This window comes from Nyctereutes procyonoides, unplaced genomic scaffold (genome assembly GCF_905146905.1).
Source record: "Nyctereutes procyonoides isolate TBG_1078 unplaced genomic scaffold, NYPRO_anot_genome, whole genome shotgun sequence".
Taxonomy (NCBI): Eukaryota; Metazoa; Chordata; class Mammalia; order Carnivora; family Canidae; genus Nyctereutes; species Nyctereutes procyonoides.
The window spans coordinates 93,523,951-93,539,751 of NW_026575125.1; the positions used below are offsets into that span (position 1 = coordinate 93,523,951).

General features: G+C 32.1%; 1 protein-coding gene across 7 annotated transcripts in view; it reads left to right on the top strand.

The window, feature by feature from the left end:
* Positions 1–15,801, top strand: part of STAG2 (stromal antigen 2) — a 135,185-nt gene that overhangs the window by 84,310 nt on the left and 35,074 nt on the right. For all 7 annotated transcript variants that reach the window (XM_055337790.1, XM_055337794.1, XM_055337791.1 and 4 more), the window contains 11 exons: positions 1,480–1,553; positions 2,654–2,777; positions 3,589–3,687; positions 3,778–3,857; positions 8,507–8,614; positions 9,759–9,870; positions 11,595–11,712; positions 12,365–12,468; positions 13,402–13,494; positions 13,641–13,730; positions 14,304–14,507. In XM_055337790.1, the coding sequence (XP_055193765.1) occupies positions 1,480–1,553; positions 2,654–2,777; positions 3,589–3,687; positions 3,778–3,857; positions 8,507–8,614; positions 9,759–9,870; positions 11,595–11,712; positions 12,365–12,468; positions 13,402–13,494; positions 13,641–13,730; positions 14,304–14,507 (1,206 nt within the window). The remainder of the gene's footprint in view (positions 1–1,479; positions 1,554–2,653; positions 2,778–3,588; positions 3,688–3,777; positions 3,858–8,506; positions 8,615–9,758; positions 9,871–11,594; positions 11,713–12,364; positions 12,469–13,401; positions 13,495–13,640; positions 13,731–14,303; positions 14,508–15,801) is intronic.

The window sequence follows — 15,801 nt, forward strand, 5'->3', positions numbered from 1 at the left end:
TTTTTTTTTTATTATTATTATTTTTGGAGGGAAGAGAGCGAATCTTAAGCCGGTTCCACACTCAGCATGGAGCCTGATGCTGAACTCCCATCTAACAACCCTGAGATCATGACCTGAGCTGTAATTAGGAGTTGGAAGCTTAACCAACTGAGCCACTCGGGCAACCCCTAAAAAAAAAAGTCTTCCAATGTTGTGTTTGTGACTTAAATTCCTTCATTAGTGACACAGTATTTTGCTGATATTGGTGATACTCATGTTTACTTCTAAAAGGTAGAATCTGATGTTTCAAAAATGTTAGTAATGCATTTAAGGTAATATTTGCCATGGTAATCCAGAAATTACTACTTGATTTTTGACATATTTGGGGTTGATAATAGCCATAATTTTTAGTTGGTTATTTCTGAGATAGTTTTTTAAATGCTCTGACTCAACAAAAGCCTAAAAAATCTGGTCCATATTTCCCCCCCTACCTAAATTCCTCATCTTTTCGATACAGTTTGAACTGAAGAATTGACCTTTTTGCCTTTTAACTTAGTTAATAAATTTAATCGGATGATTTATTAGGTAAACATAATGCGTGTCTTACACCTTGAAGTTATGGCCCAATTCTTACATATAAATTTAAGATTGTGAGCATAGAATGAGTGGATAAAGGTAAAAGGATTTTGAGATTAAAATTCCTGTGCAAATACAAGATATTGATACTTCTTTCTCGGTTAGAGTTAACTTTTTGATCACCTTGTACTTTGACTATTTGTGCTAATGAATATAAGAAGTGCATGCCCTTGTTAGCAAGAATATATTCATGAAAAGAAAACATTTTTACAAAATTGCAGAATATAATCTAAGAGCTGTTTGATACTTAGACTGTGAAAGATTTTTCTCCTAACTCTCAAACTTTGAAACAATTTTGTCTTAATTATCAAACTCTGAGTTGAAAATAATGGGAGTAGATAAGTAAGCCAAGATTTTGGAATGTTTACTTGATTATTTAAGGTGAGCCTTGTTTCCTTCAAAAGAATTTAGCAAGGGTAACTTTTAACCAAGTTGCTTTACTTAAAACCTCTTTTGTTCTTGAGCAGGCACAAAAGTTAACATTACTTTTCTTTTTCAGATGATAATGACCAAGATAATGAAGTATTGTTATGCTTTTTTGATGAACATATATGTTATATAATAGATGAAATGTGTTGTAATAAATAACAGATTTTTATGTCCCTTTTTACAATGGAAATTTGTGAGCCTTAGAAAAGGCTAATCTACCAGCTAAACGTTAAAAGCCAAGTCAAATATTCCAGGTATCAAGGAACTTTAGCTACCTGACCTACAACAGCTGTTAATATTTCTGTGTGGTTACTGTTGTCTAGTAGAATTAAGAATTAGATGTAATCACCAAAATACTGGAGAAACCTGTATTTGTACTTGTAATAACTTTTTGTATTACATTATAATTGAAAAGAAATAATGTATTCTTTTCAGCTTCAGGAAAATCAAGATGAAATAGAAAATATGATGAATGCAATATTTAAGGGAGTGTTTGTACATAGATACCGGTAAGTCAGGACATTTTTTCTATGTCATTCTTAATTCTAATCCGTTTTGGATACTTAATGGTTTAGGCAGGATAAAATAGTGGAAAGAGCACTGGAATAAGATCAGTGTTACAAGATAAGGTCTTCCACTGATTGAGATACTTTTGTCAGGTTATTTAACTGCTCTGAACTTGATGTTTCCTCTTTGAAAAATAGGGTAATATGCTTGACTTGCTGCCCAGCAGATGGAATCTACTGTAATTAGGAGCTAGGGTACAGAATACTTAATTGCTTTTGGATGTACTATGTTAGTAAAATCTATACATGATGGTTCTGGATTCTTCTCTGTCATTTGCATGTTAGCGGGAAAGTTTGGATACATTTAAGTATTTTGATGTTTTGAATAAGCAGAGGAAAGAATTAGATAATCTTATCATTTCTGCTGTAACCGATTCTTTGAATGTCAGTGGTGGCATTTTTATTTCAACTTCTCCCTCACTTCTCAATTTGGCAGTTACTGAATCACTTCCTTTGTAATGTCCTTTGCTCCATTCTTACCTTTTTGTTTTCTATTATCACCATTTACCTTAGTCTATCCTTTCTCATTATCATACCTAGAGATTATTGAAGTTTTCCTAAAACATTCTTTTGTTGTGTTACCCTTCTGCTTAAAAGTCTTAAATGATTCATCATTACCTACAAGATGAATGCAAAATAATTTAGTCTGATACTTTAAACCCAAATGAAGCTTGGCCTCAATGTTATGTGTGACGAATTCTCTTCTGGAAAATATTCTAACCAAATAATGTGCCTGCTGTCTTCTGAACACGACTGCCCAGCAGGTGTGAGCAGAGGCTGAAATATGGCATAGTCTAAAAGATGGGGATCTGATTGTTTGTAATTTTATGTAATTTTAAATATTTATGTGATGATAATTATGCTTTACCAAGTTATCTGTAAGCATTCAGAGGTCATGCTTCAGTTCTACCTTTCAATCCCCAGTAATCTTGAAGATAGCTATGGTCATACTAGGTATGAAGTATTTGGCATCTCTTGGATAAATCATTAATCCTGTTGTTATAGTGGGACTAATATACATAATTTTTCCTCCCTCCGTACAGTGATGCAATAGCTGAAATTCGAGCTATTTGCATTGAAGAAATTGGCATTTGGATGAAAATGTATAGTGATGCCTTTCTAAATGACAGTTATTTAAAATATGTTGGCTGGACTATGCATGATAAGGTAAGATATGCCATTAAAGAATGTTACTATAGGTACACAGTCATGGCTATCTACAACTCTCGTTCCTAATGAATTATCTGTGTATAGGTATACCTGGGATCACATTCCTATAGGCCTTACTCCTTTATTATTTTTTATCTGTTTCGTGAAAACATGATCTCCATCGCATAAAGTCCCTAGATTTTTAAAAATCTTTGTAACTGATTTAGATTGAGTCTTGAATTATTTTTTTTAGTGAAACAAACATTAGAATCATGCTGGTGTTAGTGGTTAGGCATTTTATTAGAGCATTAAGAGGAGTATTCTTAAAGTGTGAGTGCTATACACTTTTTTAAATGTTTCTATCTTTTCTTCTCTATTTATAAACATGTATCTTAGCCAGATTATAAATTACAACTTGGCCTCTGACATTTAAAAAAGTTTTTTTGTTATTCTACCTTTTTCTTAGGCTGTCTCTTCACTAGCATTGAAGTTCTTTGCATATATCTTTTACAAATATTACTTTCTGTAAAGGAAAACTTAATGTGAACTATGCTACTGTCATTCACAGTAGTATTGCTCTGAACAAATTTTCAAAAAAATTTTCATTTGACCTACAGAATTAGTAACCCCAAAGGTATTTAGTATTAAATGTATGTATTAATTCCTATTTTTGCATTATCCAAGATGAGAGGTTTTGAAAATGAGAGTTTTGAAGAGTTGTATATAGAACATTTAAAAATTTAAAGTAGAAGATATTATATATGTCTTGAATATTCAGGTTGAAAATATGTAGAGTTTTAATGAATTTTTCTTCTTTTGCTTCATTTAGCAAGGTGAGGTAAGACTCAAATGTCTCACTGCTCTACAAGGGCTTTATTATAACAAAGAACTTAATTCCAAACTGGAGCTTTTTACCAGTCGGTTCAAGGTTAGTATTAATTACTTTAAAATTTATCTGTTGTTTGTAAATATTTTTTCTCTTACTTTTACTTTAAAAATCCTTTTTTTTTGTCCTTAGGATAGAATTGTGTCTATGACCCTTGACAAAGAATATGATGTTGCAGTACAAGCAATAAAATTACTTACTCTTGTTTTACAGTAAGTATATACTTATTGCATATTGCTAATGTCCAAATATTTAAATAATATGTTAGACTACATGGTTTAAATTTATCTGGTTCTAAATTTTAATAACTTAAGTCATGGAATTTTTACAGCTAGAAGTTTAATTTTCTCATGTAAGGTTGAGAAAATGGAAAGAGGGAACCATTAGAGTCAAGAATTTTAAGTGAGCTAGGAATCCATGTGTTCCCATTCTAATGGTCAGTTTCCTTTCCATCTCACTAACTTAGCTGCCTTTGAAATGAAATTAAATACTTGAGTATATTAAATGCACTTATTATATTTTATCACACTTTTAGAAATTAGTATTTGCTGAAAATTTTCTGTAAACTGAATTCAAAACATTTTGTTATATTAAAATGTAATGGCGCAATTTTCTTTTTCCTTTTTAAAAAACTTACCATTTTAATTTTTTAAACTTTAAAAAATTTTTAAATTGAAATATAGTTGGCAAATATTAGTAAATTCATTTCAGGTGTACAACAGTGAATCAGTAATTACCTACATTATGAAATGCACACCACAATATGTATATTACAGTATTACTGACTATATTCCATATGATGTACTTTTCATTCTTGCTAGTTAATTATTTTATAACTGGAAGTTTATACCTCTTAATTGCTTTACTCATTCCCCTACTCCCCTCCCCTTTGGTAATAGTGCATGAGACTTCCCTTGTCTCCACATTCTCGCCAAAACTGTTATTTCTTGTAGTTTTGATACTAGCCATTCTGACTGGTGTGAAGTGATATCTCATTGTGGTTTTGATTTGCATTTTCTTAATGATTAGTGATGATCATCTTTTCATTTTTCTGTTGGTCATCTGTATTTCTTTGGGAAAATGTCTGTTCAAGTCCTCTACTCAGTTTTTAACCAGATTTTTCTTTTTGATGTTGAGTTGTATGAGTTCTTTATAAATGAAAATAGTACAGAGGTTCCTCAAAAAACTAAATATAGAAATATCTTAGGATTCAGTAATTCCACTTCTGAGTATTTACCTGAAGACAGTGGAGACACTAATTCAAACAGATACATGCACCCCTGTATTTATTGGAGCATTATTTACTATAGCCAAGACATAGAAGCAACATGAGTGCCCCATCAACAGATGGATAAAGATGTGCCATATGTATATTAATGGAATATTAGAAAAATTTAGTTTTAAATATATTTTAAATGTAAAGTTTAGTGGCAATTTAGTGTGTTCACCTTCTTGTGAAGCCATCACCATTATCCATATCCAGAACTATTTTTATCATCCCATACTAAACTTTTGTACCCATTAAACACTAACTCTCCATTCCTTCCTTCCTGATCAGCCTCTGATGACCACTGTTGTACTTTTTATCTCTATGAATCTGACAATTTTAGGTAATTCATATAAGTGGAATTTTATAGTATTCATCCTTTTGTATCAGGCTTATTTTACTTAGTATGTTCAGAGTTCATTTATGTTGTAGTATATGTATCACGTTTTCATTTACTTTTGAGGCTCAGTAATATTCCATTGTATGTTTATACCACATTTTATTTACCCATTGATCTGTCAGTGGACATTGAGATTGTTAGCATGATCCAAATGACAATTTTGCCAAAGGATATTTTTTAAAACATAGCATGCTACTTTCTGACACTCATGGAAAAATTCATCATGTAATAATAGCCAGTGAAGTTGTGATAAAAACTAATGAGTGATGGCTGTCCAGTGTCATTTTAAGTTGTATTGTAAAACCATAGTAATTTTTAAATTTTGGTACTGGTGTGTGAATAGACTGTGATTACTAGCAGAGAATAAAGAATAGAGACAAATGCAAACCAATCCAGGAACCTAGTATAGGGTGAGGGTAGCATTTCCTATAAGAAAATAAATAGTTTTTTGATAGCCAGGTTCTATTTGGAGAAAAATTATTTTTTATTATTTTTTAAGATATTTATTTATTTATGAGAGAGAGAGAGAGGCAGAGACACAGGCAGAGGGAGAAGCAGGCTCCATGCAGGGAGCCCAATGTGGGACTTGAACCTGGGACTCCAGGATCATGCCCTGAGCCGAAGGTAGACTCTCAACCACTGAGCCACCCACGCGTCCCATATTTGGGGAAAAATTAAATTGAATTTCCATTTCATCCCTTATACAAAAATAATTTCCAGATGGGTGACATATTTAAATGCAAGTAAATGAAACCATTAAAGTACTGGTGAAAACTTGGGGAAGATTAAACATTTTCATTTTATATGTAAAATGAGTAAGATCTCTCTGAACATGACATAAACCCTAGACATTAAAAAAATTTTTTAACTACATAAAAATGAAAAATATATGACATGAAATACCATAAACTCAAAAAACCAATGACAGATTGGTCAAAATATTTTTATCATAGGAGACAGTTTCAGTAAATCAATTTGAAGAATGGAAACCCAATACTAGTCAAAAGTTAGGGAACCAGGGATGCCTGGGTGGCTCAGTGGTTGAGCGTCTGCCTTTGGCTCAGGTAGGTGTTGATCCTAGGGTCCTGGACTCAAATACTGCATCGGGAGCCTGCTTCTCCCTCTACCTATGTCTCTGCCTCTCTTTCTGTGTCTCTCATGAATAAATGAATAAAATCTTAAAAATAAGTTAGGAAACCAGAACATGGAATAGGAAGAAAATAAAAACTGAGGGCAGTCCGGATGGCTCAGCGGTTTAGCGCTCCCTTCCGCCCAGGTTACAGGGCGTGATCTTGGAGTCCTGCGTTAGGCTCCCTGCATGAAGCCTGCTTCTCCCTCTGCCTGTGTCTCTGCCGATCTCTCTCTCTGTGTGTGTCTCTCATGAATAAATGAAATAAAAAAAACCCCTGAAACATATGAAAAGATGTTTAGCCGCACTTTGAGACAGGTAGATTAAAATGAGATCATTTTTAATCTATTGCTTGATAAAGATACAAAAGTGGTAATACACTGTGCTGTTGAAGCTGTACAAAAGCAAGTCATTAAGCACTGTGATGGGGAATTATAAATTGGTATAACTTCTTTGGAGAAAAGTTTGGCAGTGTCTACATTCAAAATTTTAAATGCTCAACATTCTCTAACACAGCATTATTTTTGAAATAGAATTTTTAAAATAATCTAAATGATTACCTGTAGAGGAAGAAGCAAAATAATATGTAAGATAATAGGTATTTTGAGCAGTCTGAATTATTGGATTTTCTTTTTTAGTTAGGCCTAAAAATTATATATACATGTTATGAAAGTATTTAAAGAATTCTGAAATAAATAAGAAAGTTATAATATTCTACATGTATTTCTGTAGCTTCTTTTTCCTCCATAATACCCTGTGGACATCATTCCTTGTTCCTAATATTTTTGAAGGATAATAGACTCATTTATGTTGATTCAGCCATTATAAATACCTAATAAATGAAACTTGTCAAGAATATTCCTTCTCAGATAATTAAAATGAGTGAACTACTACACAAATAACTAGCTATACTTTAACTGATTTGATTCAGTATATGTATTTTCATTATAAAATGACACAAGTGGTTTTTCCAGTAACAATTCAGTATTGTACATAGTGTAATTTAAGTCAAAATGCTTTAGGAACTTGAAGTTTAACATTTTGGTTTTGTTTCTCTCAAAAAGAAGTAATATTTCCTTAGGCATCAGACTTTTAGAGACCGTGAACACAGCAGAAAACCAGAAAGGATCTGAGCTCCTCAACGAACCATCTAATATACTTCAGACTCTTTTTTCTGATGGTGGTCCTGTGGTTCTCAACTTACATATATTGCTAAAAATCTAGATTGTTTATTTCATAGCAGACTAAAAGCAAATCAGCAGGTAAAGAGGTGCCAGAGGGCAGGACCCTGAAAGCAGAGTCTATAAGGGAAGAACTCGACAAGGTTTACCCTGGGGTACTGCAGTTGATGAGCCTTAAAAATGACTTATTTACCAAGAACCTTTTATTTATTTTGTTTTTAAAAAATAAGATTGGGAAAATGAGCACTACATTTTAGGAAGATTTTTCCAATGGTAGATCATAATTAAAGGTCTTTGGCACTTAAATCTTAATTATTTCAAAAATCTATTTGCATTTCCTCATATGGTGTTGAGTACATGGTGAATGAAATATTCATCATTGTGAAATAATTGGGCTATTATCACAACATTAAAATGTACCATCTTCTTAATATTACTATGAAGTATATAGAGTGTTTTCTGTGATTATTAACTCTAAGCTCTCAGAATGCTACCACTTAATTTTTTTTATATTAGTTTATGTTGTTTTGTCTTCCTTTTTCTTTACCATCCTTGTCACATTATCACTTTTCTTCACCATGTATTTCTGTACATTTGTATTCACTCTAATTTTACCTCCCATTGATCTTAGGTGGTTTTTTTTTTTTCTTCTTTTTTTTTTTTTTTGATCTTAGGTGTTAATAAAATATTCAGCTCTTTTGTCAGGGCATGGTTTTAATGACAGATGATAATCAAATAAGGTTGATTTTTTTTTTCTTTTTTTAAAACACAAATTAGTATAAAGTGTACTATTTTTTTAATGTATGAGCATGGATCATTGTATTCAATATCCTTAAAATTGAGTTGTCATTGAAACTGTTACTGTTTTTTTTTTTTTTTTTTAGGAGTAGTGAAGAAGTTCTTACTGCAGAAGATTGTGAAAATGTCTACCATTTGGTTTATTCAGCTCACCGGCCGGTAGCAGTAGCAGCTGGGGAATTTCTCTACAAAAAGTAAACCTATATTTTTGTTATTTTCTAAAGTATACTTTTGTGACAGTAATTTATTATACCATATTCAATACTAAAATATATATAGTTCATTTAAAAATTATTCAGTTCTGGTCAAATACAAACTTTCATATTATACTATTTCCTTTAAAGGTTTCAATTCTCTAATTTTCTTGATTTGTAGAAGTTAAATATTTAATGGGAAATGTCTTTTAATAGTTAAAATATATAAAAACAAAATATATAAAACTATCTGTATATGATGTTGACTTTTTCCTAATTTTTCATTCTTTTCTCTAATGTCAGCTTCCAGTTATTGCCCCATTATATTAGTTAGTCTTACACCTGTTATTGCTTTGCTTTAGAAAATACTAAGATGTTTTGCTTCAAGTGTTTGATACATTTGACCTAAGAATCCCCAAAGTCCTACAGTCATTTTTACATTGCTATAACACCTCAGATTAAGTAGTGTGGATAGCGGTGTGAATATCTGACCATAGAAAACATTCAACAAATGTTATGTAATGGCTTTTAAGAGGACTAGCTTGAGCCATGTGGACTAAACTATTATCTTTGTAAGATTTTATTAAAATACCTGTTTGGGAGGGGAAAGCATTTATTAGAAAAAGTACATGCTGTACAATGTTCATACTCCAGTTTTCTATTCACTGCTATCCAATGATAGTTTTTTGTTATTTATTAGGAAAAACCACCATGATACCCATAGAAAGAGGCTACTAAATTCAGACTTTGAGATAATTGTGCAAGGAGGATAGAAGAAAAATACGTGTTCAGTTTTAAAGAGCTGAATATTTATGTAGATTTATGTGCATAAATGGTATGGGCTAGTGTGATACCTTTATAAAAGGAAATGGCCACCTAAGATGTGGTAATTTTTAAAAGAAGAATCCATAACTTCATAAAATTAACCTGAGAAGTTAATTTAAGAGGTCTTAGAAGTACCATTAAGTATAAAATAAAAAATGTTTATAGCAATTATTTACTTGGGTATCATGTTAGAGCATACTCTACTCAGGTCCCATTTACTCTCCTTTGTTAGATGCTTAAATAATGAATCCAAACAGTTTTTAAAATTAGGAAATATGATTTTTTTTGTTTTAAAAGTAATTATTTTCATTGATCATAGGCTCTTCAGTCGTAGAGATCCAGAAGAGGATGGAATGATGAAAAGAAGGGGACGACAAGGTCCAAATGCCAACCTTGTTAAGACATTGGTTTTTTTCTTTCTGGAAAGTGAGGTTAGTTGATGTTGTACATTTTATACTTATGTTAAAAACAAATTGGAAAAGGAGTTGAAATGATGTATATCTGAAAATCTTCCATGTATCACAGTAAATCTTGGATATAGAATAGAGTTGTGACCATTGCACAAAATAAAAAAAAAAAAAACTTCCTACTTTTAGTAAGATGTTCAAATAAAGGATTTATGTATAGTACTAAGAGTATGAATTTTGGAGTCAGAAAGACCTGGTTACCAACTGGGCTTCTCTAATTTATTATTTGTGTAACTGGTTTAGTTACTTAATTTTTCTAAGCCTCATTTTCCTTGTAGAAATGTGGGTAATAATTTTTTAGGTAATACTAGTCCATGTAAAAATTCTTTTTATTTATTCATGTAAAACTCTTAATACAGACCTTGCACTTTTTTCTCAGTATTTGGTACCTGCTTTATTATTTTTGTTATAGAAAGGGATTTAGATTTAGCATCTGCTCTTTTAGGTCTTTCTCAGATTGATAATCTGCCTGTTACCAGATTTCAGAGGATATAACATACATTTTTGGCGTTCATATTATGTATTATTCAATTACATTTTAGGGTCTTTAGATTTTCTAATTTTTTCTGTATTAAGAAATACATTTGTTTTTTGCATATTGACTTCATCTTTAACATTACTAAACTCCCTTATTTTAGTAAATTTTAAATAGATTCCTTGGGATTCTCTGTTATTTGCAGATAACAATAGGTTTACTTCTTCCTTTACTACATTTATGCCATTTTTCCCCTGGCCTTATTGAACTAGTTAGGACATCCAGTAAGATGTTTAATAGAAGTGGTGAGAGTAGACATCTTAGGATTGTTCCTGATCTTAAGGGGAAAAAATATCCAGTATTTATATATTCTGTTATTAGTTATAGGTTACATGTAGTTGTTTATGTTTAGGATGTTTCCTTCTATCCCTTTTGCTGAGTTTTATCATCAATCCAACAAGAATGGATGTTGAATTCTCTCCAGTGCTTTTCCTGAAATGATTATTTTATTGTATCTTTCATTATGTTACTATTTGAATTATGTTGATTGGTTTTTTGAATGTTGAACCAACCTTGAATTCCTAGCATAAAACCTAGTTAGTCATGATCTATTTATTTTCCTTTTTATATATTGCTGGTATCACTTTGCTGGTTTTTTGAGGATATTCCCTATTCCCTCTATGTTCATGTTAGATGTTGGCCTATGTATTTTTTTTATTTGTAATGTCTTTGATAGGTTTTGGTATCATTGTAATGATAGTCCCCTCAAGTTGGGAAGCTGTAGGGTCTGTTACGCTTCACAAAGCGAAGAGAAAAATATGCTTTATGTTGAACTGATAAGTAAACATTTTTTATGTTACAGTACCCATTATCATTCCCATTATATTAAATTCATAGTATATGAATTGGTTAACTGAATGTGGTTAACTTATATAATATTGCATCCAAATAGGTACTAAATATACATACATCTACTCTTTTCAGAATTAATTTTATTAGCTTTTGTAACGACTGTTATGACAACTGTTTAATGATACTACCTAACTAGGTTTACTTAGCAAGCTCAGGCAGATTCTTTGTCCTTTTTTTCATTTGACCTCAAAAACCAGATAGCTGTTTGAGTTTGTACATGGTGCCAACAAAGCTTCCATTCTTTTGAGTTTAGACTAGTATGCTATTTGTCTAAGAGTACATTGCTCTTTTTAAATTTTAGTTGCATGAGCATGCAGCATACCTTGTGGATAGCATGTGGGACTGTGCTACCGAGCTACTGAAAGACTGGGAATGTATGAATAGCTTGTTGCTGGAGGAGCCACTTAGTGGAGAAGAAGGTAAGTGGGTGTTTAATTATGGTATTTTTTGTTGTCTAGTCGGTTTGAAAATAGATTTTACTTATTCCATTTGTTTAACTTTAATAGTAAAACGTAATTGAGTGCTTGCTTCAGCAGCACATATACTAAAAAGTAATTGAGAGGCACCCGGGTGGCTCACTCGGGCGTCTGACTCTTAATTTCAGCTTAGGTCATGATCTCAGGGTCATGAGATTGGGTACTGCGCTGGGCACAGAATCTGCTTGAGATTCTCACCCCTTCCCTTTCTCTCTGCCCCTCCCCTGCTTGGGTGTTTTCTCTCTAAATAAATAAATCTTTTAAAAAAGTAATTGAAAACCTTTGTGAATAATTTTGTTTTCGAATTTTGTACATGAATATTATAAAGAAAGATGTAGTTGCTATCAACATCGAATTAAATTTTTTTTTCGATATATGTGTTCATACTTTTTTTGGGTAAATGGAGGACCAATGGTACACAGATTTGTATTGTTGAGTAAAGTTTAACTAGTTCTCATCCTTTCTGTGATACAGTAATGGGATTTTCTTTATTACATTTGGTCAGTTTCTATCAAGGACAAAAGGATTGTTATGTAATACTTATAAGTGGCGTATAGGGAAAAGATATAGGTTAATTCTTTATGATTTTTTTCAGCACTAACAGACAGACAAGAGAGTGCTCTGATTGAAATAATGCTTTGTACCATTAGACAAGCAGCTGAATGTCATCCTCCTGTGGGAAGAGGGACAGGAAAAAGGGTATGTTGGTATAGTTTCAGTATTCTAAAGTATGTTTCTCCTTTTTTGATACCATTTAAAATATTCTTGGTTGTAACTATAGAGCCAAGTATTTGAATCTTACGTTTTGATTTTCAAAACAAAATCTTTACTAATACATATGTGTTAGAAGTAAATTTTAAAGCATTAGCAATTTGGGAAATATGAGTTCCTTCTTATGAGATACTTTGTTACTACAGGAGATAAAGTGACTGTCTTGTATTTTGCTTTATAGATTTGATTTTTTTCTTTTAATAAAAATTAGACATTAAAACATAATCATTCATTAAAATGAAGAAATCCATATTTCTTTGGATTATATTGTAGTGCATCACTGTGAAGTTCACATTATAGACTAAAAATCCACAGCCTTTTAAACTTTTTTGATCACGAGGCCCAAAAATACATGTTTTGTTACATATATAACATGTATAACTGAAACAAAACTTGTTCAAACAATACAGTATGTGACAATTCTATTTTGTTTTCTGTTTTTTTCTTCTTTTTCTAATTGATGATAGAATTCATGCTGAATTCATAACCCATGGATCATGGCCCACACTTAAGAGTAGGCTGAAATGCTACTTAATCCCATTATTATATAAGCTTCTAAACTACACTTCCTAACTGCTCTTTATTTGTCTAATGGTAGATTTGATTAGTCTAATTGAATATTGATCTTGCCTCTAGAAATATTCATAGTTTTTTGTTGTTATTTTAGGTGGTTTTTAAAAAAATATTGTGCAAGTTACTCTCTGTCATTCTTGGGTTTCAAGTTTTATAGTAAAAATTTTAGTATCCATCATTTAAAATGTAGTTTCATTACTTACTTTGTATGTCTTAGCTTAAACTTTGAGCACCTACCAATGTTACTAGGTTTAATAAATACTTGAAAGCATTGTTGTGTTACTTCAGGTGCTGACAGCAAAGGAGAAGAAGACCCAGTTGGATGACAGGACAAAAATCACTGAACTTTTTGCTGTGGCCCTTCCTCAGTTATTAGCTAAGGTAAGTTTGTATAATAGAAGAGTATTTGCAAGAAATTGCAGGTTTTGTTTGGAAATGTCAAACATTTTTATCATGTTTACTTAACATTGTGATTTTTTTTCATTATTGTGATATTTTGACATGATTTTTTTTTTTTTATTTCAAAGTACTCCGTAGATGCAGAAAAGGTGACTAACTTGTTGCAGTTGCCTCAGTATTTTGATTTGGAAATATATACCACTGGACGATTAGAAAAGGTACAGTGTTTTCTCTGTATAAAAACACCTTGAAGAAAAACTAGCAGTTTAGTTCATCTTATAACCCTGTTTGTGTATATTTTTGGAACTTCTAATGTTAAAGGAAACTACTACATTTTATATATCTTCTTCATTTTTTATAAGTTGGATTTGTAGTGAGGCTTCCCTCTGATTTCATGGCATAGCCATGCTCTCATTCCTAGCCAGTATGTACTATATCTGAGAGATTTATGGAGATTGAAGGTAGATAACTGGCTAATAACAGTTATAAAACAAAAACAGGTAGTGTTTATTGAATACTTTTACTATGTTCCAGCAACTATTATAAGTTCTTTGTATTAACATTCTCAACAAAGCCCTATGACGTAGGTAATATTATTCCCATTAAAGCTGAGGATATAAGTATGGGTGGGTCAGTTTATTTATGACAAGTAGGAAAACACATCAAAATATATGCCCTACTTGTTGTAGAGTTACTATTTTTTAAGCTTTTCTCTGCAATAGTGTAGTCTTTCTGTCCCTATCATGTACCTTAGTTTTTTTTTTTAATGAAAAATAACTTTGATTTTGCAGCATTTGGATGCCTTATTACGACAGATCCGGAATATCGTAGAGAAGCACACAGATACAGATGTTTTGGAAGCGTGTTCTAAAACTTACCATGCACTCTGTAATGAAGAGTTCACAATCTTCAACAGGGTAGATATTTCAAGAAGTCAACTGATAGATGAGTTGGCAGATAAATTTAACCGGCTTCTTGAAGATTTTCTGCAAGAGGTATATATTACAAGTATTTTGTCAGTTGGGTCCCTCTCCTTCAGTAACTGAATTAGTCACAGCAGTCCTGGTGATAGTCCCAGCAGTAAGTTGAAAAACTTCAGACTTTGTCTTTGATCCATCATGCTACTGTTAATCCTCCACCAAAATGGTAAGGTGGTAAGAATCTGTGACTTGGAGAAGTTGAAAGCGAAACTGATATCCGTTTCCCTCTGTCTTTTTCAATTTTAAAGAAATTTCAGAAGTTACCAGGATTTAGCTGAACTAGAGGCTGTTAGGCAACATGGTATAGATGGAACAGAAAAGGAGAGCTAGACTATAACCATATAGCTTCAAAAAGTAGGCTGTTTCCTAGTGTTTTGGCAGTGTTAGTAAGGAAAGGTAATTAATGATCTTTCATACTGTAAAGCCTTGATAAATTGCTGTTATAGTCCCTGTTGATTTTGGGGTTTCCGATGTTCTATTTCCAAAGAAAGTATAGCATTCAAAAACACTTCTAGGATTTTTTTTAAAACTTTTATCTTTTCTGGAAATATGTACTAAAAACAATTTAATTGACGTGTATAAAGTCAAGTCATAATTCTCATATCACTGCATTTAGCCTTTTCCACATCAATTTTGTCATTAATGTTGCAGAAGTCATATGGGCTTTGTAATTTTTCAGTTTTCTTGTTTAACACCTATTTCTGTAGCTTTCTTCTTTTTTCTTTTTTTTTTCTTTCTTTTGTGTAACATTCCATGCTTAATAAGTTTTGCTTAACTGGAGGTTTGTGCAAATAAGTTAATGGACAGCGATCACTTTCTTAAAAAATGTAATGGCCCTACTCTTGGCTATATATGATTTTGATTAGTAGAAGTTAATTTAAAATCAAGCGATGGCTTAAGTTTAATTATGTTGAAAAATCAAAGTTTAGAAATAAGCATTTTTTGGGAGACTTGGGGTTTAGTACAGTATGTTTGATAGTGTTTAAAAAATTTATGTTTCATGCAGTAAGACTCAGAATTTTCAAAAATCTAAGTTACTCTCAGTTGGAAAATTGATACCCGGGGATCGGTGGCTCAGCGGTTCAGCGCCTGCCTTCGGCCTAGGGCATGATGCTGGAGTCCCAGGATTGAGTCCCACATCAGGCTATGTGCATGGAGCTCTGCCTGTGTCTCTGCCTGCACCTCTGCGTGTGTGTGTGCGTGTGTGTGTGTGTGTGTGTGTGTGTGTGTGTCTGTGTGATGAATAAATAAATAAAATCTTAAAAAAAGAAAATCGATACCCAGAAAGGACTACCACATATCTAGTCTT